Source organism: Semicossyphus pulcher, unplaced genomic scaffold (genome assembly GCF_022749685.1).
Source record: "Semicossyphus pulcher isolate SPU_LCO1_2020_fin unplaced genomic scaffold, fSemPul1.0.p SCAF_5, whole genome shotgun sequence".
Lineage (NCBI taxonomy): Eukaryota > Metazoa > Chordata > Actinopteri > Labriformes > Labridae > Semicossyphus > Semicossyphus pulcher.
In genome coordinates, this window is record NW_027211726.1 from 28,164,248 (window position 1) to 28,191,562 (window position 27,315).

Genomic DNA, 27,315 nt, shown 5'->3' on the forward strand with positions numbered 1-27,315 from the left:
AGAAGAAGGAGAAGGAGAGGGAGAAGGAGGAGAAGAACGAGGAGGACAAGGAGAAGAAGAAGGAGAAGAGGGAGAAGGAGGAGAAAAAGAAGGAAATCAACTCTTCAGGATAAAATCTACCGGGCAACACTGATGGAGGACCATCTGCGGATTGGAGGCCCGGACCCGGACGACCATAGAGGTAAGACAACTATATTCATGTTTTCCTGTGTTTTACACATGATTGGATCTCCCTAAAATCCTTTAAAAGCTTCCGGATTAAAAAAGAGAAATTAAAGATCGAAAAGTAACATTTACGATGTTTGATGCTTGAAAAACAAGAAATTGTTGTTACTCGTCGTTTTTCTCGGTGTAAAATTGTAACTTGGTTTGTAACTTGTGTGAAATGAATAAGTTATCATTTTATTCATTATTATAATTACCTTATAACTTATAATTATTATAATATACTCATAATTATCTTATAACTTAATAAGTTATAAGACGTCGTCTGTATTTCTACACAGTGATGGTCTCTGATTCTCCGTTACTTACAAATGTAGTTTATCCCTTTAGTTACTGTGTGTAAACAGTCTTGTTGAAATCTTATTATTTAAAATGTATTCAACATTGCTCCTTCTAGACCAGGGTCCGTATTCATAAAGCTTCCTAGTACAAAGAGTTGCTCCTAGTGAATACATTTTAAGAATATTCTTAGAATCGTGACGTTTTCTATGAATTTCCCCTTAAAGTTAAGACTAGGGAGTAGGCATGGGTATAGCGGGCTTGGGTATGGGACGCACATCCGTATTATTGCACGGGTGTATTTTAATTCTACATTTAAGTTAACTTTGACAGCAGTTACAAGTAAGAGGTAAACTATCTCACTTGTGCTTGCAGATTCCCGTTTGGGTGCTGCAGTCTCCCCTCTCACGTTACACTTTAACACAGAGCCTACCACAAATTTCCGCAAAGGGAAAGATGCATTTATCTGCTGCGCTACATTTCCCCACGCCTGCCTCTTGGTTTGAGCTGTAAAACCGGGGCTGAATTTATGTCCTAAAATGTTTTTTTATTTTTCACCTACTTGAGATAAAAGTTAACACCGTCCCTCCATCCAGTTGGGTTTTCTGGTTCTTCTTCGCAGCTTCTTGTAAGGCAAGGCAAGTTTATTTACAAAGCACATTTTCAGCAGCAAGACAATTCAAAGTGCTTTACACAGAACAAAAGCAAAGAAACACATTGATTATACATTATAAAATGGTCTTCATAATTCCACAATGTCTGAGTAAATTCTGTGATTGAGGCCGAAAGATTTCACTGTCCTTCTCTGCCCATCATCACTGAAAGAGCTTTTTTTTGGATCAGCCAATCGCAGCTTCTGAAAGAATGTGTCATACCTAGCAACGGGGTCAACCACGCCTCCTCACTAAGATAAAAGTTTCTGTCCCTTCCTTGCTCAGAGTTGCTCTGAGAGTGTTCATAAATCACTCCTAGGCTAGAAGTTTTTAAGCAAAGTTAGGATCTCTCTGAGAGTATTCTGAGAATGTTGGGCCCAGATTTATCTCTTCTTTGAAGTTTTTACCACATGGTCTATAATCAGCTTTTTGTTCGATTACTTGTTGTAAGGCCTCTGTTTGGTTTGGTGGGTGTGTGATGTCGTCTTGTTGTCCGTTTAAAAACCTGATTGTCGTGAATCACTTGTCATGTGTGTGCTTATAGGCAGACTGCCTGGAACCAAATCTATATGTTATTATAAGGTAAGAATTTCCTAAAATCAGCATGTTCTTATAAAGTAGGGTCGCTGCATGCTGCATGTCAGGTACCTGCGTTCTCCTCTGTTAGCATGTGTGTGTGTGTTGTGATCAGGATCCACAGAGGAGGTTTGATGTGTTTTCTTATAAGTGATGTGGCCTTACATGAACACTGTTATCTGTCACAATGAGAAGGTTGCTAGTTATTTCAGATGTGAAATACTTGTATTGTGTGTACTGTCTGAACTCATTTTAAAGTGGATGTGACTGTGCTGGAAAAATGTGATTTCATAATATTAGTTTTAAAGAAGCTAATGTTTTCTGGTGCTTTAACATTTTCCTGCAGGTGTTTTCGACATCACAGAGCATCCTGTGGCTGGAGGGAACCCTGAGCCCATCTGGATCATCGACGACAACGACGGCCACGTCATCCAGATCTTCATCTCCGAGGACGTGGACAAGGAGGGGATCGTCAACATTCAGGAGGATGCTGCTGCTGGTGAGGACGTCCCTGCACGCCCCCCTGAGGAGGAAGAAGTGGAAGAGGAGGAAGATGATGTGGACACCGATGACAGCTCCGACTGGTCTGACAGCTCTTCTGACTGGATCAGCGAGGATTCCGGATACGACACCATGTCATCTTCTGAGGGTGAGGAGGGCGACGGTGGAGAGGCTGATGAAGAGGATGAAGAGGACGATGGTGGAGAGGCTGATGAAGAGACGATTGGATGTCATGTGTGCTAGTTTACACATGATACACCTGTTTATTGATTTAATATCACTGATTTAATAAGTTAAAGACGAGTCACTCTTTTGTTCTTTCATTTCCTTTTTTATTTACAGGTGACTTTAGGAAACGCAGGTATGGAAATCTTTCTGAACATTATTCAAAGAATCTTGCAGGTGGTTTTATTAGTAGTAAACCTCACTTGATGCAATCATCTGCTCCCATGGTTTCTCATACCATTGCTATGCGGACGATACCCAGCTCTTCCTGTCATTCCCACCAGACGACACTACAGTCTCGTCGATTTGCCCTGTACAACATCAGGAAGATCAGACCCTACCTGTCAGAGCATGCAACACAACTGCTGGTACAGGCTCTCGTGATATCACGCATTGACTACTGCAGCTCCGTCCTGGCAGGCCTTTCTGCATGCACATTCAGACCTCTGCAGATGATCCAGAACAACAAAACCAGATGATCCAGAAGAAATGTCACTCCAGTGCTCATATCCCTCCACTGGCTCCCAGTCGCCGCTTGCAACAAATTTAAACCCTGTTGCTCGCTTACAAAACAGCAACAAAACCTGAACGCCCTCATCCAGGTCTACACTCCGTCCCGCCCACTACACTCTGCCAATGAAAGGCGCCTGGTACTCCCATCAGAACAAGGCCCTAAGTGTCTAACTAGGCTCTTCTCCTCTGTAGTCCCCCGGTGGTGGAACGAGCTACCAAACTCCATTCGGTCCGCAGAATCCCTTTCACACACCTCTGACCTCAATGATATTTATGCTATTGATGATGATGACATCAACGATGTAGTTTATGCTGACTAGGATTTTCATGATGATGATGATGATGACTATACTGATCTTGTTGATGTCGCTGATGACGATTATTATTATTTATAATAAATAAATAAACGCCCTATACACCGCCTGTTGGCTCCTGTGTCCGATCGCACTTGAAGCTGTTTGTTGGCTCTTACTGACTTCATGCCCTCCTGTCTTGATCGTTGCTTGTGTTGTATTAACTCTCAGATGTACGTTGCTTTGGACATAAGCGTCTGCTAAATGAAATATTAACATTGTAACATTGTAATTCAGTGACTCTTTCTGTGACTAACTCTGTTGTACGTTTTTACTCAGGTGCAGCCAGCTGTAACTGGCAGCTAGATGACAACTGGCAGAGGTATGAGCATACCTCGCCAGTTACAGAGAAGACGACCAGGAAGACGAGGAGGAAGACCGAAACCCAACGTTCCCGTTGTCCATCCAGGGTTCCCATGACGACAAAGAAAAAACTCACTGCAGACCAGAACAAGATGGAGAGCATGTGGTGTTTGAGTCAACAAAGTAAGCGAGCCTTTAATAAGACTACATAGGTTCTCAGCATCTGCTCGCCTCCATGTGCACAAATGAAGATGCTCCACAAAGAGACAGTTCAGACTGAAACTTAACGAAGTGGAAAAAGTTCAAATAAGCATTTCAAGTCTCTGCTGCTGTGCAAACATCACCTCATTATGTCGGTGTTTATGATTTTTTTTACAGCTTTTTTAAAGCTTGAAATCAATAGCATGTTGGTATGCGGTTTCGGACACAGCCTGTGATTGAATGCATCACAAAATGTATGCCTGCCACTTCTGCCTTGACCACTCCCACCAAGGCTATATCGCTCCTCCTGGTAGGCCTCACTCTCCCTCTTCTCCCTCTAAACCACTCCAGGCAAACAAAGACACAAGATACGAGAGTTCAACCTTTGTTTTAAAGAATCATACCAGAGTGTGGATGCATTCATGATGTAAGTTTAATGATAACCTCATTTATAATTAGTATTATTATGCTTTTGAGAACTTTTTGATTTGTAATATTTCCATTTAACCTTTTGTTTAGATTCAGTCATCCACACCTACATTCAAGTAAATGTAAATCTTTCAACTGCCATCAAATAAGTCTTGTGGCAAACACATCTGATGTTCAATGCACCAGCACCACCTCATAAATATAGTTTTTTCAACAAGATATATTGTTGCTCCTTGTTAGAGCTTTTGTCTCTTTTAATCAAAGGTTAACATGTCAGGACATTTTTTATTATTGCTCAACCTAAGTACTCAATAATTGTTTTTATTGAGGCCTGAAAATCTACTAATTCATATTTCTCACTTTAACTGAAACAAAATAAAGACATAAGTCTTCATAAGGTCCAAACTCATTTCAACAAAAATCATAAACATGGCCTGAAGGCATCAAAGCCTGAAGTTCTGCAGGGTGTGTAAACTCTTATTGTATTACAATTTTAATATATTAGGTGGACTGAATATGTGTGTGTTTATATAAGTGCCCCTGGAAATAGACTTCACACCACACAACTCAGCTTTCTGAGTCTACTTCCAGTCGGTGAGTTATGTTTAAACTGACCCTGACAACTACCGCAGAAATTCACACCTTTTCTGTTTAAAAAATGATTAAAATGTGATGATAAAAATCAAACCACATGTGGAAATGTATGTTAAGTTAAAAATAATGAGCTCCTCACAAATATATCATGCCACACATCCTGTTATAAATCTATGGAGAAGAAATTCAACACAGTCTCAGAGACGGATGGAAAATATTATAAAACCTTTTGACAACATTTTAAATTGAGCTTTAATTGAGGAAACAAGATGCAGATAAAAGTAAATTAAACCCTGGACACAGAAAGTCAAATGCAAGCATAACTTTTAAACAGTTATGTTTATGTAAGATTTATAATCAAAAGTTCTATAATGAAATGTTTTATTTGAAACTTTATAATTTAAAGAGATTAAAGAGATTTTGAATCTGTTATAATTGCATCACAAAGACCCAACAAATATCTTAAATCCTATCCCTCAATGTAGATTTGCTCCCAACAAACTAACAGCATTGATTACAGAGGATGATGTGTCAATATCCATGCTCAAATTTGGATTTCTGCATAAATCACAGTCGGCTACATCATAGAATATACTAATGGATCAAACTCAAGATGTTTAGGGGTCTCGCTCTGTGTGTGCATTAAAAAAGTTGTATTTATGTGTTTCATCTTCATCTATCTCCTCTTTGTTCTCTGAAGGCATGGCGCCCTCTTGTGGTCAGAACAGTCAGAGCATGATGGCATTAAACACACTCGTGAAGTGAGAGGAATTCACAACTTTATAGAAAAAAACAGTTTGTTAATTTTAAACGGCATGGAAAGAGTCGCAACAACAGAGAAGGCATGAACCCCACATTTCCCATAATGCAACATTCCCTTGGACCACCATGGGATCTAATTTATGAGAAACACATGATGTTGATGATGGTGAGAGACATATAATGTTTTGATAACTATTGAATATACAGAGTATATATACAGAGACAGTTTTACAAGACAAGATAGTTTCAGTTTGGGTTAGGGTTAGGGCATTACAGAATTCATAGGTTTTTACAGAGTCAGATAAAGAAGAAATACATCATTTCATATGACTGTCATATCTGAAAAGTTTGGTTAAATTGTCAAAATGCATAATGTAAGCAAATTGTGAATTGCGAACTGCGAACAGAAATTTCTTTCATAAATCGAAATAATATAATGCTGCCTAATTTGCAGCTAGAAAAAAAATCCTGCTGAATAATGCACCCACCCCTTAATAAACAACGGTAAAGACACTTAACTGTTATAGCAATCAAATAGGGTTATCAACAAATTAAACCGGGAACATCATATTTACTTTACTTTTCCACAGATAAACAACTAATTTAAGACTTAATACAAATAAAAAAACACAAAAACACCTTTACAGCTTGATGAACCTGCGTGAAGTCACCGAAAGTGGCGTCTTATTTACCGGATGTTGTAGAACTGATAGCGAATGAAGTTTGAGAACTTGAAGGCATTTGACATCTATAGAAAAATACAAAACATTTAAGGTGACACACTATTTAAGTATTTTAATACATTGTTTATCCATCCATTTTTTAAAAATTATTATTTTCGTCGTCATTTACATACCTCAAACGCGATGTTTTCAAAGGAGATTTATTTTGAAAGAATAATAACCGGAAATACATATTTTCTTTGTGTTAAGTCTGATAAGTGCTAATTTGCCCGCACGGAGGAAGTGTTCTTGGCAGCGCAGCTAACCAGTACTAGTCACGAATGTGTTATGGCTCTTAGTAGGAGAGAAATAAACACCACAAATTACTAAATTTAAGTGCTGCCTTTAATTTAGACAGATAGGAAATTGAGTGCAATACGAGTAAGCTAACAAGCTAGCAGATGTAACGGTACTCTTGGTCTACTGATGTTAAATAGTCCGCAGCTGGGTGAGTTTGCTTGTCTCAATGGCACAGTTAGCTAACAAGCTAACGATGACCAGCGGGTCACTTGAAGTCTTCCTGGAGACAGACTGTGAGAGGAATAAATGAAGAGGCATGGGAAGTAACAGGGATGTAATTTCGGCTTCTTTGGGTTATTTACAACAGAATACCCATAGTGAAGGATTAGCTAGTTTTCTACAACAAATGGCGACATTTGCACTGATCAGCTGCCTCACAATCGGGCATCGGTGATGCTGTCGATCGATGGACAAATGCCCCGGTCGTCGGAATTGGGACAGAGTACCCAAACGACAATATAAACGATGAAAAACTGCGAGTATCAACAAATCGACCCGCAGGCACTTCCGACACCAACCCCGACCCCTCCACCTCATCTTCATGGAAACGAAAGAGAAAAGGGAGAGGAACCGAAGAGATCGAGGAGGAAGTGGGAAGTTTTCCCTGGAAAGAATCGCTTCTTCTGCGATGGACGGATCATAGTGGCCCGGCAGAGTGGGGTCCTACCCCTCACTCTGGGCCTTATTCTTGTCACATGTGGATTATTCTTTGTATTTGAGTGAGTTCGTGTTTCATAATGGGTCCTCCGTCATATCACCTGCGAGTTCAGACGATGTCCTGTTGACTATAGTATGACTTAAAGGACAACATTCAGTACATCTTAGCTTCCGCAGCAGCACGGCAATATCAGGCAAACCAGCTCTATACATTGACATTTCCTTGAATGAATTTGTTTGGTTTATTTGATCTAAGCCGAACTGTAAAGAGGGACCTAATGATTGATAATGGGTCCTTATGCGTGTTTTCTAAAGCCATTTCCTCACTAATACACATATAAATTAAAAGGTTAGATTTCATAACGTAGTCTTGCAAGGTTTTACAAAAACATAACACGTCAGAGCTCTTTGTCCCATCATTTGACCTAACAGTGTGAGTATCTGGTCTTTCTATGATAGAAAGAGGTCCAAAAATCAGCTCTATAAATTGACAAATTCTTGAATGGTCTTATGTTTGGTGTATTAGATCTATACCAAAATGTGAAGCAAGTCCTAATATATATAAATATATAGATATAAAGACATATAAAGCAGTTCCTTGACTTCTACTTTAATTTATAAATGTCAGATTTCATAATGCAGTTTTACAAAAATGTAGGTGTTACAGATCTATTGGTCCTATTCTTTGACCATAGAATTTATTAGTAACTGGTTGGTTGTACATTAAATTAAAGTTAAGATACAGTGCCTATCATATCTAAAGGACACAATTCCACTACATATAAGCTTTCACAGCAGTACAGGGGAAAGCAGCTCTAATTGATGTTAATTGACTACTGTTTGGTGTATGAGATCTATGCCAAACTCTAAAGCAGGTCCTAATTATTTATAAAAAAAAGCAGTTTCTTCTGGTTGAGTACTGGTTTTGGTTGTAAATTAAATGTAAAATATAGTATTAAACATAAAATATTCTCTCTTTGAGAGAGAACTGAAAAGTGTGCCTCATCTCCAGGGTCTTAGATGGTGATTAAAGGAGCTGAATGTTAATTAAAATAGATTCCCAAGTGGAGGAATAAAGTAGGCTCAGTTGTATGAGACAGGGCTCTCTTTTCCTGCCATTGAAATGATCAGCATGTCTTGATATTTCTTCCTCTGTCTGTCTGTCTGTCTGTCTGTCCCATATCACAGCTGCCCCTTCTTGGTCAAACACCTGACCAGCTGCATACCTTTTATTGGAGGAGGCCTCTTTGTGTTTGTGGTCATCACCCTGCTCCAGACCAGCTTCACTGACCCTGGCATCTTGCCCAGAGCGACACCAGATGAGGCGGCAGACATTGAAAAACAGATTGGTAAGTGCAAGCTCAGTCATCAGTGGGGTCAGGACTATGTGTTTGTCTCAAGTGGTTTTCACTTTGATATCCAGTATCATAAAGTCAGAGCTGTTCTTATATCATTTATTCTTGCCCTTACTGATACCTCAATTTGTGAAATGGTTGTACCAATTAGCAATCCAATACCAGTACGACAATCTCGGATCCCATCGGCTATAATTTGACGACGATGTAGCCTCTGGGGACAACAGTGAACATGTCGGGCGTGTAGCCAGCGGTTAGTGATAAACGACTTGAGTTCAAGACTAACTTTCCCGTGTACTGCATTGTTACAGAAAAATAAACCATTTTATTCTGATGTACTTCAATTAACGGGCCTTAGCTTTGCCGAAATTACAACATCATGATGTAGATTTGTAAAAAGTCAAAGTGAAGCTTTGTCAGGTCCGTCCTCGAGAGAAGAAGAAAACTACTTTGAAAATGCTCGTCTGTTAATTAAACAGAGATCGGATCGATCTTGAGGATTGAACGATGCATGCGAGGAAGTCAGGAAATCTGAACGCTGAGCAGGTTTCGTGACACTGTGTCAAGGGAATTTGTCTCAAGTTGAATTTTAGATCTAGAACAGATTGTTAGCTGAACTTGTTGCAGATGTCCCTTTATAGTCTGTTTATAGAGATTAATAAGAAGCTAAATCAGCGTCTGATGGGAGCTGGGATGTCATTACGGCGCATTACATGCATTACCTACTTTTGCTGTCCTCATGGACTGTTTTTCCTGCATACGCCACTGTCTGCTGATGCGTGATTACTCAATATACAATATATACGGACTACAAGCGTTGTACAAACGGAAACCAGAACACTTGCCATCCCTAAAATCTAAGTAAAAGATGAACAAATATGTCATTAAACCATTCCATAAAACATTATAATCTTTTTCAGTTTGACAGGTAATAACTGATCCATCTGTCTCTTGTGTCCTCCAAAGAGTGTTGTAGATTTACTGAATTTTAATGTGAAACTGCTTTATTCAGTGTTTTACTGTTTTTAAATGACGGTGTTTATTAACTTTTGAGAGGAGGAGAACTAAATTATGCTCCCGTTAAAAACCTCAGAAATTATGAAAACCGAAGGAATCCTTACCCAAACAGCGAGCGGAGAACTTAAACACAAGCTTGGCTAATTTAAGCGGAAGCTCATCTTGCAGGCCCTCTGAACATTTTGTGTTCGCCAAAGTTGTTGAGAAACATGATTTTGAAAGCTTGGCATGAAACAGCACCTGGAAGCAGGTCTACTCCATGTGCTGCTTGTTAGCACCCCCCAAGAAACATTTTTAACATGAAACTGCTCTACTTAGCGTAGCTTTGACTAGCATTAGATTCTGCACTGGCAACACACTGTTGTTATTTGCTATCATCTATTAATTAAGACATATTTTGATACCATCCTTTCCTCCCTGATACCGATTCCAACACCTGGACTTAAACTAATAATCTCTAATATTTAATTTAATGTAAATAAATGTCTGTTAAGTCACTATCTATTGCCGAATGAGCTAACATAATGGTGATTAAGCCTATGGCCCACTGATGAAAGCCTTTGCATTTACAGTATTACAGACTGGGTGTCTGGTGACATTCACAGAAAAAATCACAAGCGGCGCCCAGATAGTGTTTTACATCACCAAGCAGTGGTTGGGCTGCTTTTCCGGTCTCTGCAAGTGTTGCTGCGAGTAAACAGTAATCTACTATGGCTGAAAAAACAACGAAAAGATCGATGACTACAGATACAACTTCAAAAATAAGTGAATATCCAAAGAAAAAGAAACTTCTTCGACGCTCAGATAAAGGCAAGAGTTACAATCGTAGCCAACCATGGACGTCACACATGCAGCACTGTCTGGATATCTGGGAAGTGTGCTCCCGCCGTTTATCGCCATAGGTGCCGCCAAAGACATTGAAACTGAGATCTTCGAGATTACAACTTTAAATATTGGCAGATAACAAAACCTCCCAACTATATTGCAATACAAAATATACTTAACATCTGTATACAACTAACCTTGTATTGATGTGGTAATATTGCTATTATTGCTGTACTGTCTGGTCTGATCTGGACCTAAAAGCACGCTGGGCAAACTTTAGCAGCAGCTCAGCTTGCAGCCTTTTGGCATTGAATTTAGACTTCCATTGGTCCTAAACTCTCTGTGTAGCTTTTCTATTTCCTAGAAAGAAAATAATCCCTAAACTCAAACTGGACATCCTATTTGTGGCTGCTGGTTTTTTCAATTTCAACATATGGCAAAGTCTAATGGGGCAGTCATTGTGTTGCCAGTTGAGCTTAATGGAGATAAAACCGTTGACACATGAAAGGTTCTTAGTAGAGTCTGTGAAAAGACCCATTTGCCCTGACTCTGTGTAATGAATGTGAGTTGGCAGCCATTGAAGCAGTTTTTCTGGAAGGAATTTGTCCTGTTGACTTCTAAAGATTGGACTCGAGGATTTGTTATTCCTCTACCACAACCTGTCCCTGTTTCTCACTTCACAACAGTCCATCAGTTCTGCTCTCTGTCAGTTTAAGTCTTGCCAACAGTATCTTCCCTTTTCATCTGGCATGCTCACTGTGATGACCTCAGTGTCTAAAGTTGGCTTCATGTGCACCTTTACTCCTACTCATGACCAAAGTTTAGGTCCTGGTGATGTAAGTTCTTCATATTACCCAACTGTGCTGTTGTTGTGCCAGCTATTTTTAAAACAAAGGCTCTGACGTAAGCTCTGAAATATACCTACCGCCCTTAACTTAAGGAAATTCTTTCGACATATTTTTGACTCATAAATAAATTCACTGACGCGTTGTCAGCATTCAGATTTCCTGACCCCTCGAATGCATCAGAAATGATCATTCCAACCTCCGTTCAACGAACGATTTTAAAAGTATTTTTCTTCTCCTCATGGCGACAGACCTGACAAAGCGTCATTTTTAATTTTTACAAATCTGGATCATGATGTTGAAATTTCCGCAAAGCTAAGACCCGTTAATAACCAGTAAATCATAGGGAAAATGTTTTCTTTTTCTGTGAACAATGCAGCATGCAGAAATGGGAAGGTTCCCCAGTGGTCCCAGAGGCTACATCGTCGTCAGACTATGGCCACTGGGGTCTGAGATTGCCGCAGAGGTAACCTCCTTCCAAAAACAAACAAACAAGGTGTTTAAAAACGGGTAAAATCACTGAATAAAGTAGTTTAATGTTGAAATCAAGTGTCTCTTAGAGGCTCTTCTCGGGCTGAGACAGGACATCAGGAGCTGCTGCTAGCTTATTTGCAGGAGCTCAGCTTGCTTTTAGGGTTAGAATTTGTTCTCAAGGTTTTAAGCAGGAGCTAATTTATCAGTAGAGGTCCTCTTCTTTTCCAAAACGTAAAGACCCAGTGATTAAAACTGAAGAGAAGGCTGAATAAAGTTTCACATTAAGATTTAATACCTCTCTGATGGGACTTCAGGGCGGTGAGTTAAGCTGCCACTACCTTTACATCCATAGCTGGAAATGCTTTAATGTACATCTGACAGCCGGTTCTTATGTAACATGAAACATGAGTCTTTAAGGTAGAACATGAGACTTATGTTGACTGTTAAAAGGGTTTCGTTTGGTGCTGAACTGAATAAAAGGAGCCAAATCCAATTTGACTAACAAAAATCTGAGTTGGGAGCAGCCCTAATACTGTTTATATTCTGTGTACATTTAGAATGTAGTCAGGAATTGCAACACCGTATAACAGCAGCAGCAGATAGTTTGGCATTTTACAGCAGGAAAAGTTGTTGATTACAGTCAGAGGTAAATGATAACTTTAAAACCAGAACTAGTTAAGATAAGTCCAGATTGTGCATGTTGACTCACTGACTTACTGACTCATTTAATGGAACTAGGACATAGTTAACCTCTCATAGAAATGTGGAATCTGTAGGCAGGGACGTGGATTTCCGGGAACGGGGAGGAGTTCTACAGTCTGATGGCCACAGGTAGAAAAGACTTCCTGTGGCGCTCTGTTGTGCTCCTCGGTGCTCCTTAAATAAACTGTACTGCACTTCTTTAGGACCTTTCTAGTCTTCAGACCACTCAAAGCGCTTTTACACTTCATGATAGCATTCCCATTTCATACACAAATTCATACACTAATGTAGTGCCATGCATGGTCACTAATCGGCATTCATACGCATTCATTCACTGCAGGCTTTGCCTCCGGGAGCAATTTGGAGTTCATTATCTTGATGTTAATTTGTTCTTTATCAGGTTCTTAAGGCTTCACGACTGGCCTAGTAAAAGAACTAAGCGGAATTTTTTGAAGGCCAGTTTAGCACAGTTTGTAGAGTGCACGCCCAAGTTACAGAGGCTGCGGTCCAGACTGCAGCGGCCCCAGGTTTGAATCGGCCCTTTGCTGAGTGTCATCCATTGGATCAAAAAAAATGTGATTGTTCACCTCTCCATAGTGGACTAATCCACCTGCGGTTGATGCTCTTGTTGGACAGATTGAACTCTGACGAGGTGTTAATTCATAAAAAGCAATGAATGTGTTGAGGTGCTAATAGTTGTAGGTGTTGAGGTGCTATAGTTAAAGGCCAGACAGTTATCACATTACGAGTTATTGATCAGTGAACCTGATTGATTTTGTCCTGTTGTTTCTCTTTCCTGCCCTCTCCTCTGTAGACAACACTGGAAACAGCAGCTATCGGCCTCCACCGCGCACGAAGGAGGTCCTCATCAATCAACAGTTGGTGAAGCTCAAGTACTGCTTCACCTGCAAGATGTTCCGGCCTCCGCGCACCTCCCACTGTAGCCTGTGTGACAACTGTGTGGGTGAGCTGCAACACACACGACTCTCTGACATTTACCAGTAGTAAATAATAAATGGAGACCTCACAGGGCTACAGTGAGCATCATTGCACTCTGGTTCAGGCTTTACTCACTTGAAAGACATATCACTGTATTTACAAGTATTCCTAAAATCATATTTAAATTATCAATGCTTCCACTCATTGTGAAATCTTCTTTGTTGTGTTTCTCTTTTCAGAGCGGTTCGACCATCACTGCCCCTGGGTGGGGAACTGTGTGGGAAAACGCAACTACCGTTTCTTCTACACCTTCATCGTGTCGCTCTCCTTCCTGACGGCGTTCATCTTCGGCTGTGTGACAACACATCTCGCACTGAGTGAGTGTTTTTGCTCTGGTTCACATGAGGCTACCTAATATTAAAAAAACTGATATTGGTTTATCTTTTTTCCTGTGATACTTAAATTATGGTGTAAAAAAACTATTAACATTTAAAGAGGCACAGGCAGTGTGTTATTCATGTTCATATACATGTTTATTTATGCATATATTTAACATGTTCGAGATAAAGAAATCAATCAATCAGTCAATACACAATTAACCATCATAATTCTCATGATTTGGGGACAATTGTGTTTTATACATGTTATCGGCCAGTTTTTGTGTTGTTCGAATGTATGATTAATCTGCGAGGTGGAAGATAAATAGTCTTCCTACTCCAGCTGAGGATGCAGAACTCTCAAACTCAAGCAACAAACAGATTTATTTATGCTGGCATGATGTACAGATAGTTTGTGTAGAGCATTTCTGACATTAGTGCCAGGACCAGCCAAGTGACAGTTAACATATTGGTCCTAATATAAGACGACACCCCCCCAAAGTACATTTTTTTAAAAAATACTTTTTTAAGACCAAATTTATTATTATAAACAAAACAATTTTATTTTATCTTACAAATAAAATCATGTTTTCAATACCTTTTAAGATTAAATTGTAACATTTAAATTCAATAAATGACCTTTTAAAAATTTCAATAAATCATCAACCGATCGAAGTGATGTGTATTTGAAGAGCAGTCTGTAAACGGCTGAATGACAGCTCTTGTAACGGGAAGACCTTCCTTTCCGTTTTTCAGTAACACGCTCACACACTCTCCTGTCAATCTCCTGGAAGCGGTCCCTTTGAGGACCACAGTACGATTTCTCTGTTACCATCTGTTAGGTAAGACTGTAGGTGGCGTTACGGTGCCTTGTTGTGGTGTTTTCCTTGGCCGAGGAGGGCAGGTCCAGTCCTGGGGGACTCCCAGGAGCTTAATCGAGGTGCAGAGGTCCGGACTTAGCCCACTGAGAGAGCAGGAGGAAGGGGCACAAAGTGCGGTGCTATGGTGGCGTTACACTCTGTGACATCATTTATCTTAAAATTGACATCATTACTCTGCCTGAGTTGTTGATTAACTGGGCCTACTTTTAGGCCATTAGTGCCGAACGTTCACCGTGTCTCTCCATCCTTCTTCCCCCTGGCTCTGTGGTTGTGAGTGACAGCTGGCCTCAGTCATGAGGGGTACGCATACTTTACGGATAAGTAACACAGTCTACTGTTGTGAATGTATATTGGCCTTTAAAGGTACCACGAATACAAGACGACCCCACTTTTTTAGATGTATATCAAGGGGGAAAAAAACGTCTTATATTCTGACCAATACAGTACTTTTGAAAGCCAAAGGTCACGTCTCATACTGCTTATGACCCACACAACCCAATGCCGTTCATGTGCTGCAGGTGTTGCCACTAAAAGAGAGACCAGCACATTCACTCTGTTCACAAAGTGCTGCTTGATAAACATATGCACACAAAGCTGCCTTTCGTTACTGTATGTCTGTGCATACTCTGTATGTATCACTTGAAATTTGGCATCAGACCAACTACTTTGTACAATACTCATGGAAAATAAGAGTTAAAATTAAAAGTTAAAAGTTTCCTTTTTTGTCAACCAGAAAAAAAAGCTGTAGCATTTGGGTGTTGGAGTTAATTTGACTTTTAATAACCTCATGTCCTGCAATGTGACTATTGCACATGCACAGAATTGATAGAAAATCTTGTGCAACAATACATTCACAGATGTTTTGTGGTTAACAAACATGAGGATCTTCCTGATAATAACTGATAATAACACATCTGGCTCAAACAGAAAGTACCAGTAAGCATTATTGTTTGTTTTGTCGGGAATGGACTTCCGTACAGGAGATGTTTAGCTCATGAGAGGAGTTTAGATGTCTGACAAGAAAAATACAAATGCGTTTTTTAATTTGTTGTTTTGTGTCTGACATTCTCTACTTCTTCTTTGGGCCCTCACCTGAGTGTTTGGGAATCCCAGCACAACCACATGCTTTTTTTCGTTAATGGACACTTTGAGCCTTTGAGTTAAAATGTTTCCTCTCTTTCAGGGGCTCAAGGAGGAAGAGGCCTGGTGTTTGCTCTGCAAGAGAGTCCCGGCAGATATCCTTTAATCACAGATGTGTTGTAGATTTCTTGAGCAAGTTAGTATTTCTTTCTTTCTCCTCCAAACGCATATTTCTCTCCTTGACCTAACCTTTCACTGCAGTGGAGCTGGTGATCTGTTTCTTCTCAGTCTGGTCCATCTTGGGCCTCTCAGGCTTCCATACATACCTTGTTGCTTCCAACCTCACAACTAACGAAGACGTGAGTATTCATTTGAGTGGAATCTGCTACTTTACATTTACCGAGAGGCTGTTAAAAGTATTTTTTTGGTCAGTTGTGGTGCTATTCATTTTGCACTGTTAAATTCAAATATAAATTCAAGTAATGCACATAAAACAAAAACTGTGGAATGTTGCTCATCAATTGGTTTTATAACTTGTGTGTTCCAGATTAAAGGCTCCTGGTCAGGGAAAGGTGGAGAAGATGTCACCAACCCGTACAGTCATAAAAACATCTTTATCAACTGTTGTTCTGTGCTCTGTGCACCCATGCCACCCAGGTCAGTCCTGAATCTCACATACTGCATGAATTCTGAAGAAATCCATGCAATATTTTTTTATTGCCTCTGTTTGCAAGATCAGTGATGAAGCACCTCTGTCTGTCCGTCACATTCTTGTGAATGGGATATACCAGCAGTACATGGAGGGAATATTTAAAAAAATGTCCACTTGGACTCATGAGGAATCGATACAACTTAAAAGGTCAAGAGTTAAACTCATGAATTCAAACACTAATTATGACACAATTTGCAAGCTAAGGATCAAAAGTCACCTTTACAGTACAAAATAACGTCCTGGAAAAAACACTTTTCTTAATAACTCAGGAATGCAAGCAGGCACATTTGGCACATTATATTGACAGCATATCTCAGCAATTATTGAACAATTATGAATTTTTTATTAGATTTGGTTCTTTAAATGTTGTTTTACGTCCACAGGCCAGGCACAATTAGTGGACAATCTCCCCTTGCTGCTAGGCAGTAATTCAGTTATAACTATTTTGGTATTTTTGTAAATTATTATTTTGGTAAAACTATCTTTAAACATTTTGAACTTTTGTACACCAAAGAAGCCCCAAACCCTGCGGTGGACAGCTCTAAGTAAGCCTGTTCTCACTTGGCATAATGACTAAACATCATAACAAGCATCTCCAAATCTGGAGTGACCATTTGTGATAGGATCTTACTTCCCCACGATTTGCAAATGAACAGGCAGCCTCAATCACCTTTATTAGCTTATAAAAAAATATTTAAACTGATAAAAACTGTGAAACAGACTCGCAGCGGAGAGAGCAAGAGCATTTGCTCATTTAGATGAGTTAGAGCAGGTGAATGGATAGAAGCGTTGACATGATATAAAACTTTCAATGAAGTTTAATTTTATTCCACAGTTCTGTTCTGTAGTTTATGAGTGAAGTGTACGAACTCCACTGCAGACTGGAGTCTCTGTTTACAGTGAGACAGTGAAACAGATCCACATTAAATACGCCAATATCCTCTATAAAACGTATATATCGTGTGTCTCCCCTCACATCGAGGCACTGTACTGCATTCTGTACTTGTCTCTGTATTGGATCCTCCTTTGTTTGAAATCCACTGCCCCTTACTACATTAATAAAGTGTGCAGTATAATGCTCAAACACATGCTTGGTATTACATGGGAAATAATAAAAACAAAATCTGGACAAATGAGTCCCAGACCATTGACCTGTGTGACTGGATCTCAATTTAACCTCAATTCGTCTCGAGTATGTTAAGGCTTAACCTTGGTTCAATCATTTTCGTCTTCTTAACGAAATAATTTAAACTAAATTTAAGTTGCCAACAAGGGGCAACCACATTTAATTGGCCTCCTGGATGTACACTGCTTTTCTGTTGCATTTGTTTGCTGGGTTTGTGTGCGTTTGCCTCTGTAAGCCACCTAAAAATATGCTGTCTTTTGAAAAAAGCATGTTTTGTTTGTTTGCCGTTAGGATGTGCAATGAACATTTTTGTTCCCCTGTTTCTGTCTACTAAATTACAACTCATTACATGTATATTCTGTTGTTTTACATTCCTTTTTTAACAAACAATTTGAGTAACTTTTGCATTATGTTCAGTGTACATACAACACACATGAGGGCACATGAGATGTCGAGATCCAAAGTGGAACATGAACACCTAAAGACTACGATGTTTGTGTTTGTTTCAGCTTGATCAACAGACGAGGTTTCCTGCCCTCGGATGTATCTGCCCAGACGGCGAGCGTGGACATCGAGCTGCCCACTCCGGCCACTAAAAGCGAGATAAATGTGGTAGGAGGATCTTCAAAGCTGGCTTTTGGCTTGCAGGAATCCCCCTCTCCTGTGCCTGCTCCCCTCGACCCCCATCAAACCTGTTCCTCTGCCTGACTGAAACCTTGTTGCCTGCTGTAGCCTTGAATTCTGTCTGCTGCCTGTTGTGTATAGGTTAATCCCTACATACTACACTAAAGTCAGAGGTTCACATATCATTTAAACAGGTTGACTACTTCTAGTACTAGTACTAGTTTTCAGGCAAAATTAATTTCTAAAGTTTTAATTAGTTTTATTAGTTTTAATTAATGTAAACTTAAGTGTGCGTGTTAGCTAGCCTATGAACTCTTGCTAAACAGGGGCGTTCCCCACTAATGTAGACGCTAAAGCAAAGTGAAGCAGTAGCTCAAGTAGAGACCAGTTAAAAAGCCCTAAAACGGATTATAATGTCATTATAATAACATTATACAATAACAATATTATTCTCTCTTTTAAAAAAAGTACTTGTTTTAAGTGAAGCTTGGCATCAGGGCATGTTAAGTTTAGCTTAGCATAAAACACTACAGGAAAGCAATTAGTGTAGCTCTGGCAAAAGTAAAATAGTCCACCTACAGTACAAACACCTTTACAGCAGAGCAAAAAGTAAATAAGCCTTAAAGTTAAACTCTTGTTTTAAAGGAAAAAGCCGCTGTCAGTCAAAGCTGGTGTTCTCTGTAATCAATAGAAGCTATAATATTTGAAATTGGTGTCATAGCTGTGGAGAAAACTGTTCAAACAGCTCGTGGTTTCGCCCATTCTACATTCCTACAACACCCAGCGTGCATTGCGCCCCTCCCTCTGAAAGGAGGAGGAGACGCTGGAGTGAAATTCTACCGTTTCGCTGCAGGCAATGGCCCAGAGCGGTACAGAATCTGAAATACAACGAGAATATACCGGTGGATCGTCTAAAAAATCTTCAGCTCTGCAGTCTACATTTTAAACCTGACGATTTGAACGCAACATGACATCGGAGGCGGGCGTCCTAGATTGAGGAAGTGTAGTTTAGCAAGCTCCCTGGTCTACCAGATGACTTGTTTTACGTAGTCTGGCGGAGGTTTTCCAGGGCCCATTGGAGAAGTGGATAGCGTTCTCCACAGAGAGAAATTGCATTTTTTCCCCACCATAATAGCATTAGCTCCCCATAATAGCATGATAGCACTGAGGTTGAAAATTGGCGAGCTGGTTATTCTAAGTTATGATTGAAGCCAGTTGGCTGCAGACTTTTTCAGTTTGATGAGTTTAGGCACGTGCTCTGGGCAGTTCATGCGTCCTGAACAGCTTCGTTATGTTTACCTCTGGGTATTGAACAAATCAGGGTTACTAACATGTTTTTTTATATAAGCAACAGAGATAATTCACTCTTTATTTTCAGGTTATTACAATCCACACCTCAGTATTTTGTGCCTGTGCAGTATGTCAACTCAGGGTGTGTTATGAGGGAGAGAGAGAGCAGGAGTTGTTAACAAGTGCAGATTCTTTTTCCAGCTTGTCATCCTCCTGCTCACAGAGCGTCTCTCTTGTTGTTCTCTCTGACAGTAAGGCATTTAAGAGGAGAGTTGTATAGCAACTTTTGTTTACAAGCGGAATGAGGTGTCTATAAATAGTTTCAATCTGAGCCACTGAAGTCTTAAAAAGCAGTAGAGAAGCAGCTGTTTGGTAATTTACGAAAACAAACAGCTTTTTTTAGTTTGCACCAAAATAACAAGACAGCTTAAATAAGTTGTTTTTTATTTGTGTGCACAGACTAAACTGAGTACACTGACAGCCAGTCGAAGCTGTAGCTGAAGTGTATTTTTTTGTTGAATTGTATTTGGTGTAAAAATAGTGTTTGGAATTCAGCTGATCCACCGGGAAAGCAGTGAGGAAAACTCTTTCTGTTCCTAGTTTTTACTGTTCGTTGGTTCCCGTCCTCCTGTCTCGTGGTAACTCGTTTTTGTCAAAGTGCCAAAATATTTCAGACACAAGTTTTCTTATCTAATTTTCCCATCCTTTTTTTAGACATATTTATATTGTGTCAGTATGTGAAAAGAAAGAATTTAATAAAAACATGCATTTTTGTTCATATAATTCATCTGTGAGTTTGAATATGTACTCATTGTTCTTGTTTGTCCGGCTCCCCTACATGTTTGAGTATAATTGTGTTTTCCAAGGGGAGAAGGGCTCCCAACAACTGTCATAGTTTCTCACTGTGTGTCCGTTCACCCAGTCCTAACCTGCTGTCCTGTATGTGGTCTGTCTCTGTGCCTGTGTCCCGTCAACAACACTAGGAGGAGAAATGTCTGGACTTTGCTGTGTCCTGCGCGGGGTGATTAGTCTCTGTTAGAGCAGGAAAAGTGGAGCTTGAGCTTGGTAAGCCCGTTTAGAGAAAGGGAAAGAGAGTGCAGAGTCCCACCGCTGCGTCTGCATGTCCTCTTGGCTGGCTGCTGCACTGCTTTATTCATACACTGTCATGTTGAATACATTGCAGAATGCATAATTTAACACAAAACAGGATGTACTGTAGGCAAAATTAATTTACAGTGTAAACATATGTAGTTATGGCTTAAACAATGCCATTTAACCATGTCTGTTGTATCTTTAAAATGTACCTTTTCTTATGCCGTAGATTTGCCAGTATTCTCTTTTCTCCAAACGTTGTTCTTATCCAGGTAACATGTTCAACTGCATTTAGGACACAAAGGAGAGGAAAGGTTTTAGCGTATTTTTAAAAAAAGATTCTTAAAGGTGTGTTAGATGCATTACCATACACTGTAAAGAAGAAGTGGATGTTGCCACTGTTTTGTCACTCATTGTACGGCTTTAAAGCCCATTTTGGCCATTGCCATCTTGTTTTTTTGCTGCCAGAAGTGACCATATTTGGATGATAAGAATGAGCATTGCTATGCCTCTAGCCTGAATGAAAGGTCATGACTGGAAGATACTTGTTAGTCTCAGGTAGCCATGACATAAAGCATATCCTAACTCTAGTTGGTACCATCATGTATACAATGAACACCATGCTGCACTCGTGAAGGCTTCAAACTAGTGATTGAGACCATAAACAAATTATGAATGGCACAATAAATCAAGTTGAAGGCTCATTTTTTGATAGATTTCTATATGAAATGACTTCTGTGTTAACTAGTGGTGTTGCACCCTGCTAGCCATCAGAAGGAATGCAGATTAAAGGCACTAATTGTGACTTACTTTAATTTTTAACAGTTTATGTGAGTTGTACTTGAAAGGTTATTTTTCTAGTGGACATGGCAATGACTTAAAAAAGCTAAGCATCACAGGAAGCTTGTCTCTGAGTATATTATACAGTCATTATAGCAATTTAATCACTCATCTAATTAAAGACAATGAACAGTGTGCAATAAACCAGCACTTGATGTTACCTGGTGGATACATTATTTAAATTCTTAGGGAGAGCAGCTCCATGTAGGGAAACACAAATGTGACAGCGTTGTTGAAACGTGTTCCTGTCTTTGGGGTCCTGCTGGAAGCAAGGCTGGATAACCTGAAATCAGAGCATCATTGCCTTTTTACAAAGTGAATAATGAACGGATGGTTTTTGAACCTTTATTAACGAGCTCGAGGCTTAATCCTCTTTAAATGCATCCATTATTCAAACTTTGCGTTTTATAGCTTCAAGGCTGAGCACATTTCACATTTAAATCACAAGAAAAGCAATGTTTAAAGCTGTACTGATACATATTTATGTTATATTAGTATTTATATAAATTATTGAAAATGTGTGATATGCTGGGGTCGCTCAAAGTGCCCCTACTCTGCACAGGGTGCATCATTGTTTTGGGGCCTAAAAGCTTTTCTGTTGTGCTTCACTGTCAGGCAGTGCCATCAACTTTCTTTCCAGCAGGCAGCTGTTCTTTGTCAAAAAAAAAAATCTGTGATAAACCGGGTGTAAGGTATCTGTCCAGCACCAAACAGCAGTTAGACAAGCCAGTTAATCTAGTCGAGCATTGGTGGACAAACAGGTGGACAGACACAAGAAATGAACACTCAGTTCTTTTAGAACAGGGCTTCAACATCCCTGTTGTCCACTGCATAAATCTGGGACTTTATTAGTAGTATATTGCACTGCATTGTATTGCACTTCTACTGTCATATTCTTTTTTTATTGTTTTTGTTTTATTTCTTTATTTCTTTTATATCTGCTAACAATACCCTTGTGCATTATAAGCACGTGTAGTTGAGAGGTGCTATGCAAATACCTTTGTCTCGTCGTAACTCCAGTTATCCCTTTGCATCTACTTTAGTATGCACTCATGGGAGAGCCATAAGGATGAAGGATGAATAAACCAGTAAAAAATAAGAAATGTCGAGAAATAAAACAGTAAAAGCCAGTTGAATTACATCTTGGCCCCTTAAGGAACAGAAAATGCAACAGGGAAAAATAAAGGCATAACATAATAATAATAATAATAATAATTTTTTAAATGTAAAAAAAAACTAATTGATTTGGGTAAAACTTATATTTTTACTTTTAAAAATATATAAGTAAATGCAGAAATGAGTGATAAAAAAATGTGGTTTTAAATATAAATGCGTTTAATTCTTTAATATTTTGTTATTTGTCGATATTTCGAAATGTATTTAATCTTTTGTTTATTCCTATCTGTATTTCCACATTAGAGTCTTTATTCTTCATATTTGTACTTTTTAATGGCACTCTTTAGACCCTTGTTAATAGAAAGCTTTTGACATAGAATGGCGGCGTAATGTTTGATAGACTTTGACATTATGGCAAGCTCTAACAACAAACAGTTGAATTGCATGATTGGATTCAGTGTTCCAGTGTTTTTATCGAGCATGACACATACTAGTAACTACAGTAAGTGTTAAAATATGTTTGCATCTTTAACTTTGACCATAAACCTTTAAATCTGTCACTTGCAAGCCACCAAACTTTATGAATCTCTGAGACTGACCTGCAGGTTGAGTCTTCAAACTATTTTTTAGTAAATTTCTGTCTAATAGCCAGATGAAGCTCTCAGGTGGTCCATGATTCATACACTTATTAAATACAGTATTTTCCCCTTTGCTACTTTGCCTCCACATGCAGATCTATGGCATGAACCATTTGAAATCCCTCGCTTCAGTTCCATCATGCAGCCTGCTTGCACTCCCAGCTTGCTCTGGATTCATCCTGCACAGCTGTGTTGCCTTCACTGACGTGATTTAACACCCTGCTGTCGCCCTTTTTAAACTCACTGGCTCGTCTAATCAGATCTTGTCTCTTTCTTTCTTCCCCTCCTCTTTCTCGTGCCTCCTCAGTGCACACAGGGAACTAAAGGTCTGCTGGAGTCGGCCACACGCTCTCCGCTCATCTCCACCACATGTCCTCAGGGGAAACCTCAGACAGCTCATACCTGCCCTGACATCAGCCCCTCGGTGAACTCTGAACCATCACCTGAGGTCACCACCAGTTGCGGGGCTCGTCATACAGCTAGCTCCCAAGGTGATATCTCTCCGTCACGTCACACCAAGACCCGGTCAAAGAAAAGCAAACGAGCGGCTTTGCATATTCCCAACCCTGCCTTTGATGACCCTGTTCCCCCTACCTCTCCAGACGTTGGCCCCAGCTCCAAAGCCAGGGGTCATAAAGGGGCCACTTTTTCCCCTTTGCACTGACTGACCGGAATGACGGCTTTCTCAAGTGAAAACACACTTTGTTTGAAGCTTGCATGCTGTAACACAGTCATGGTACAAGTTGTATGAATTCAAAATTTCTTTAGTATTCGTTAGTTCTGAAAGTCCCGGGTCTTATTATTGTGTGTGAGGATGACAATCACAAAGATAGGTAACTGTGTGGTCGCTGTGCAAGTGGCAAGACCGGAGCAGATTGGACGACTCTTATTTTGGCGGTAAAGGATGCAGCTTTGAAAGCACAGGAAAAGATTACATTTGTGAAATAAAGGAACTGGTGTACTGATAGATCCAGATGTCTTTCCAATGATAACAGGAAGTCTAGCAGCATGCTTCTGTAAGGATAAAAGTTGCTCTTAAAGGGAAAGTCCATCCCAAATAAATTATATAGAATTCACATGTGTTATTTCTATATCATTGAGCAGCTCAGTTTATAGCGTGAACGTGAGCCAGTTTCTCCCTGAGCTGAACAGCAGAGGGACAGTTTGTCCTGATGATGTCATCTTGAGACAGATGGGCAGTGAATAGTGGAACAAGTGATGGGACTGACGCCATCCATGGAGTTTCTTCCAGGATATAAAGGACATTTTTCCATTTATACCTGAGAGCTCAACGTTCATATCAGAGTCCTTTGGTTGTACAGAAGGGCGACAAGCTAAAGGAAAAAGCGTTCTGGTTTCATATTGTGTTTGAAGTAGAATTATTTTATCACGTTTCAGAAGGTTTTGGTTGTGTGCACGATAAAATGTTTGGAACCACAGCAGCAGTTAGCAATCCTGAAACCCATTGGCTGTAGCCCCCGTGACGGGCGCTGCCATCTTGCGATGGCGACATCATTTGAAGCCAGAGTTGCACAGTAAAGATCGGCGTAGCCTCTTCTGCTAACCAAAACAGACACTAAACTTACTGAAAGAAACGGCAAAGATCACGCACATCAGCATATTTAACACCAGAACAGCTTCTTGTGTTGGTCTGAAGCAAACATTCACAAATATGGAAACTTTAATAACTGTAGTGATTGTTTTAGTTTTGTTTCCTCTCCCCGCTCCTCCTCTAAGTTTTTAATACGGGACGATCCAATGAGAGGGACGGCGTGGGTCAGAGACAGGTGATCCATAGTGTGACCCTAGCAGTTTATCCCAATTTATAATGTGATCCAGCAGTGAGCAGTTTATAATCATGCAGCGCAGTGAGGACACCGGTCAGTGTGTGTTTCTCAGGCTCTGCCCCTGACTTAATGGGGCTGCGATCGGTCCCGCATTTCCGTGAAAACCCTTTATAAAGCATAAAATACGTCTTCACACTCTGTGATTGATAAACTACGCGTGGATCACCTCCAAGTTATCATGCCGTGCGGGAGTAGACAGACGTCAGGAGAGGAGCAGATATGACGCGGACCTGTGTGTGTTTTGATGCTCATACCTGAATCAATAGATTGAGATTGAGATTGAGATTGAGTAAACTGAAGGGGCGGGACAACGTTACTGTGGCTCCAATCCACCAATCTCTACGCAGTCTCTGGCTCCAGATGATGTCACCCATGCAAGATGGCAGCGCCCGCCTCGGGGGGTATATGAGAGGGGGTGGAGATTGTTGTCCATCTTTTTATGCAGTCTGTGGTTTAAAATCCTACATTTTTTAATTAACACATGTGGATTCTGTTTTCTGGATTTTCCCTTTAAATTTGCACAAAACTTGCACAAACAATACAGTGAGATATAAGTGTATCAGTTGTATTGGTGTTGTTCAGATGTCTGTATTATATAGATGGCAGGGAATGCATCTGCATGATAGTGACTAAAGATGTACCTTTTTGCATTTATATCCTTTTGAACATCACTTTATACACCTGAGAGATCCTTTTTGTAGGAGAGTTGTAACTTGGATTCCTGAATATGTTGTGAACCTGAATGAAGCAGTATTGTTCATTGCCTGTACTGCATCACTTCCTGATGTGTTATCGTTACTGTCACACAAGATACCTGACAAATGTCCACTTCCTGCTCCTCACAGTTGGTCAGCAGCAATACCCGATCTTCCCTCCGTAAAACCATTTTGATTTGTGAGCTTCAACAGATCTTCTGTCTTCTATGTAAAGGTGACCGTGTCGGTTTGTTCTCAGGTGGTAAAGCTGCAGAGGTTTGGTATTCAATATGCAAGTTTTATGTGACATGTATCATGTTATCCACATTGTAACCTGATGGCAATAGCTGCACAAAAATGCAGACAGTCCTCTCCATGCACTAAAACTTAGGCACACACACACTCACACACTGTTTGTCAGTAGTTCACTTTAGGAGCATCATTACTTCATGTGCAATATTTTCTGTGTCAAAAGTCGTCCCAACACCTTCTGGATGCGGGTGAGAGTGAATGCAGGCAATGCATTTCTGAGGAGACAATTACTGTACTGTATTTATATGAATTGTAAGGTTATTTAAGCCACTGCTGCTGTCAAAATAAAGGAAAAGGAAAATAAAGTTCAGTGAACTAACGGGGCCAGTGTGTCTGTATGGTACTGAAATTCTGCTTGTGACCACTAGATGTCAGTAGTGAACTGTAAACATACAGCTGCAGTCAGAAAACCCATTCACACTCAACTAGTGCTTGAAATACTCTGTACATGTGGAGCTGCAGGCACTTTAAGCACTGTCCTCTCTGAGTTCAACCTCCAATTTCTTTCCTTCTCTTTGTCTTCCTCCTTTGTAATTACTTCATGCTGCACAAGATAATTCAGAGTCTCTTTCCCAGGATTGTATAAATGAGAATTAAAATAAAAACACCGATTCTTTTTTTACTTTCTGTCTCTCAGGGTTTATTCAGACTCCATATTTTGAAATCCAATGAAACAATGGCTGAAAGCAAAGCTGTACTCAGGGAGCAGACAGGTGTTTTTAAATAGAGCTCAGTGGCAGTCTTGAGGCTCGAGCCGAGGACACGTGACTTTTGGTTTCTGGTCTGAATTCCACAGCTGACTGTGAAACTGTAGATGAAGGAAGTCGATGAATAGCCCTTCGTCAGCAGCTTTCATTGATCAACATGACCGGGCTGTAGTTGTGTGGTGCTTCTATTGTAAAAATAGTATTTAGAAAAACAGTAGTATTTAGAAAAACAGCTTGGGGGGGGTCCCAGTTTAACTCATTAGGTAAAGCTGGCATCCCATCTAAAATGGCAGAGTCCTCTCTGCATCGGCCCCCCGTTCGACTCTGGGCCAGGGCCCTTTTGTGCACTAACTTCCCCATATTTCTGTCTATCTTCACTGTCCTATCAGATAAAGAAAAAAAGACAAAAAAACCCCAACAACCTTAAAATAAAAATTGCAGCTGGCCTCTGAGCTGTGTGGCTTTTCTTTGATTTACTGTGTGGTCTTCCTGGCAACATACAGAAACCTGAATAAAAGATAAACATGA

General features: G+C 40.0%; 1 protein-coding gene across 1 annotated transcript; it reads left to right on the forward strand.

Moving 5' to 3' along the window:
* Positions 1-6,605: 6,605 nt before the first annotated feature.
* LOC138609344 (palmitoyltransferase ZDHHC18-B-like) lies at positions 6,606-26,680 on the forward strand. The gene is made up of 9 exons (XM_069681988.1): positions 6,606-7,355; positions 8,482-8,642; positions 13,326-13,475; positions 13,690-13,827; positions 15,892-15,943; positions 16,045-16,147; positions 16,336-16,445; positions 18,136-18,238; positions 23,534-26,680. The coding sequence occupies exons 1-9, from the start codon at positions 7,102-7,104 to the stop codon at positions 23,888-23,890; spliced, it is 1,428 nt and encodes a 475-aa protein (XP_069538089.1). The 5' UTR covers positions 6,606-7,101; the 3' UTR covers positions 23,891-26,680.
* Positions 26,681-27,315: the final 635 nt, after the last annotated feature.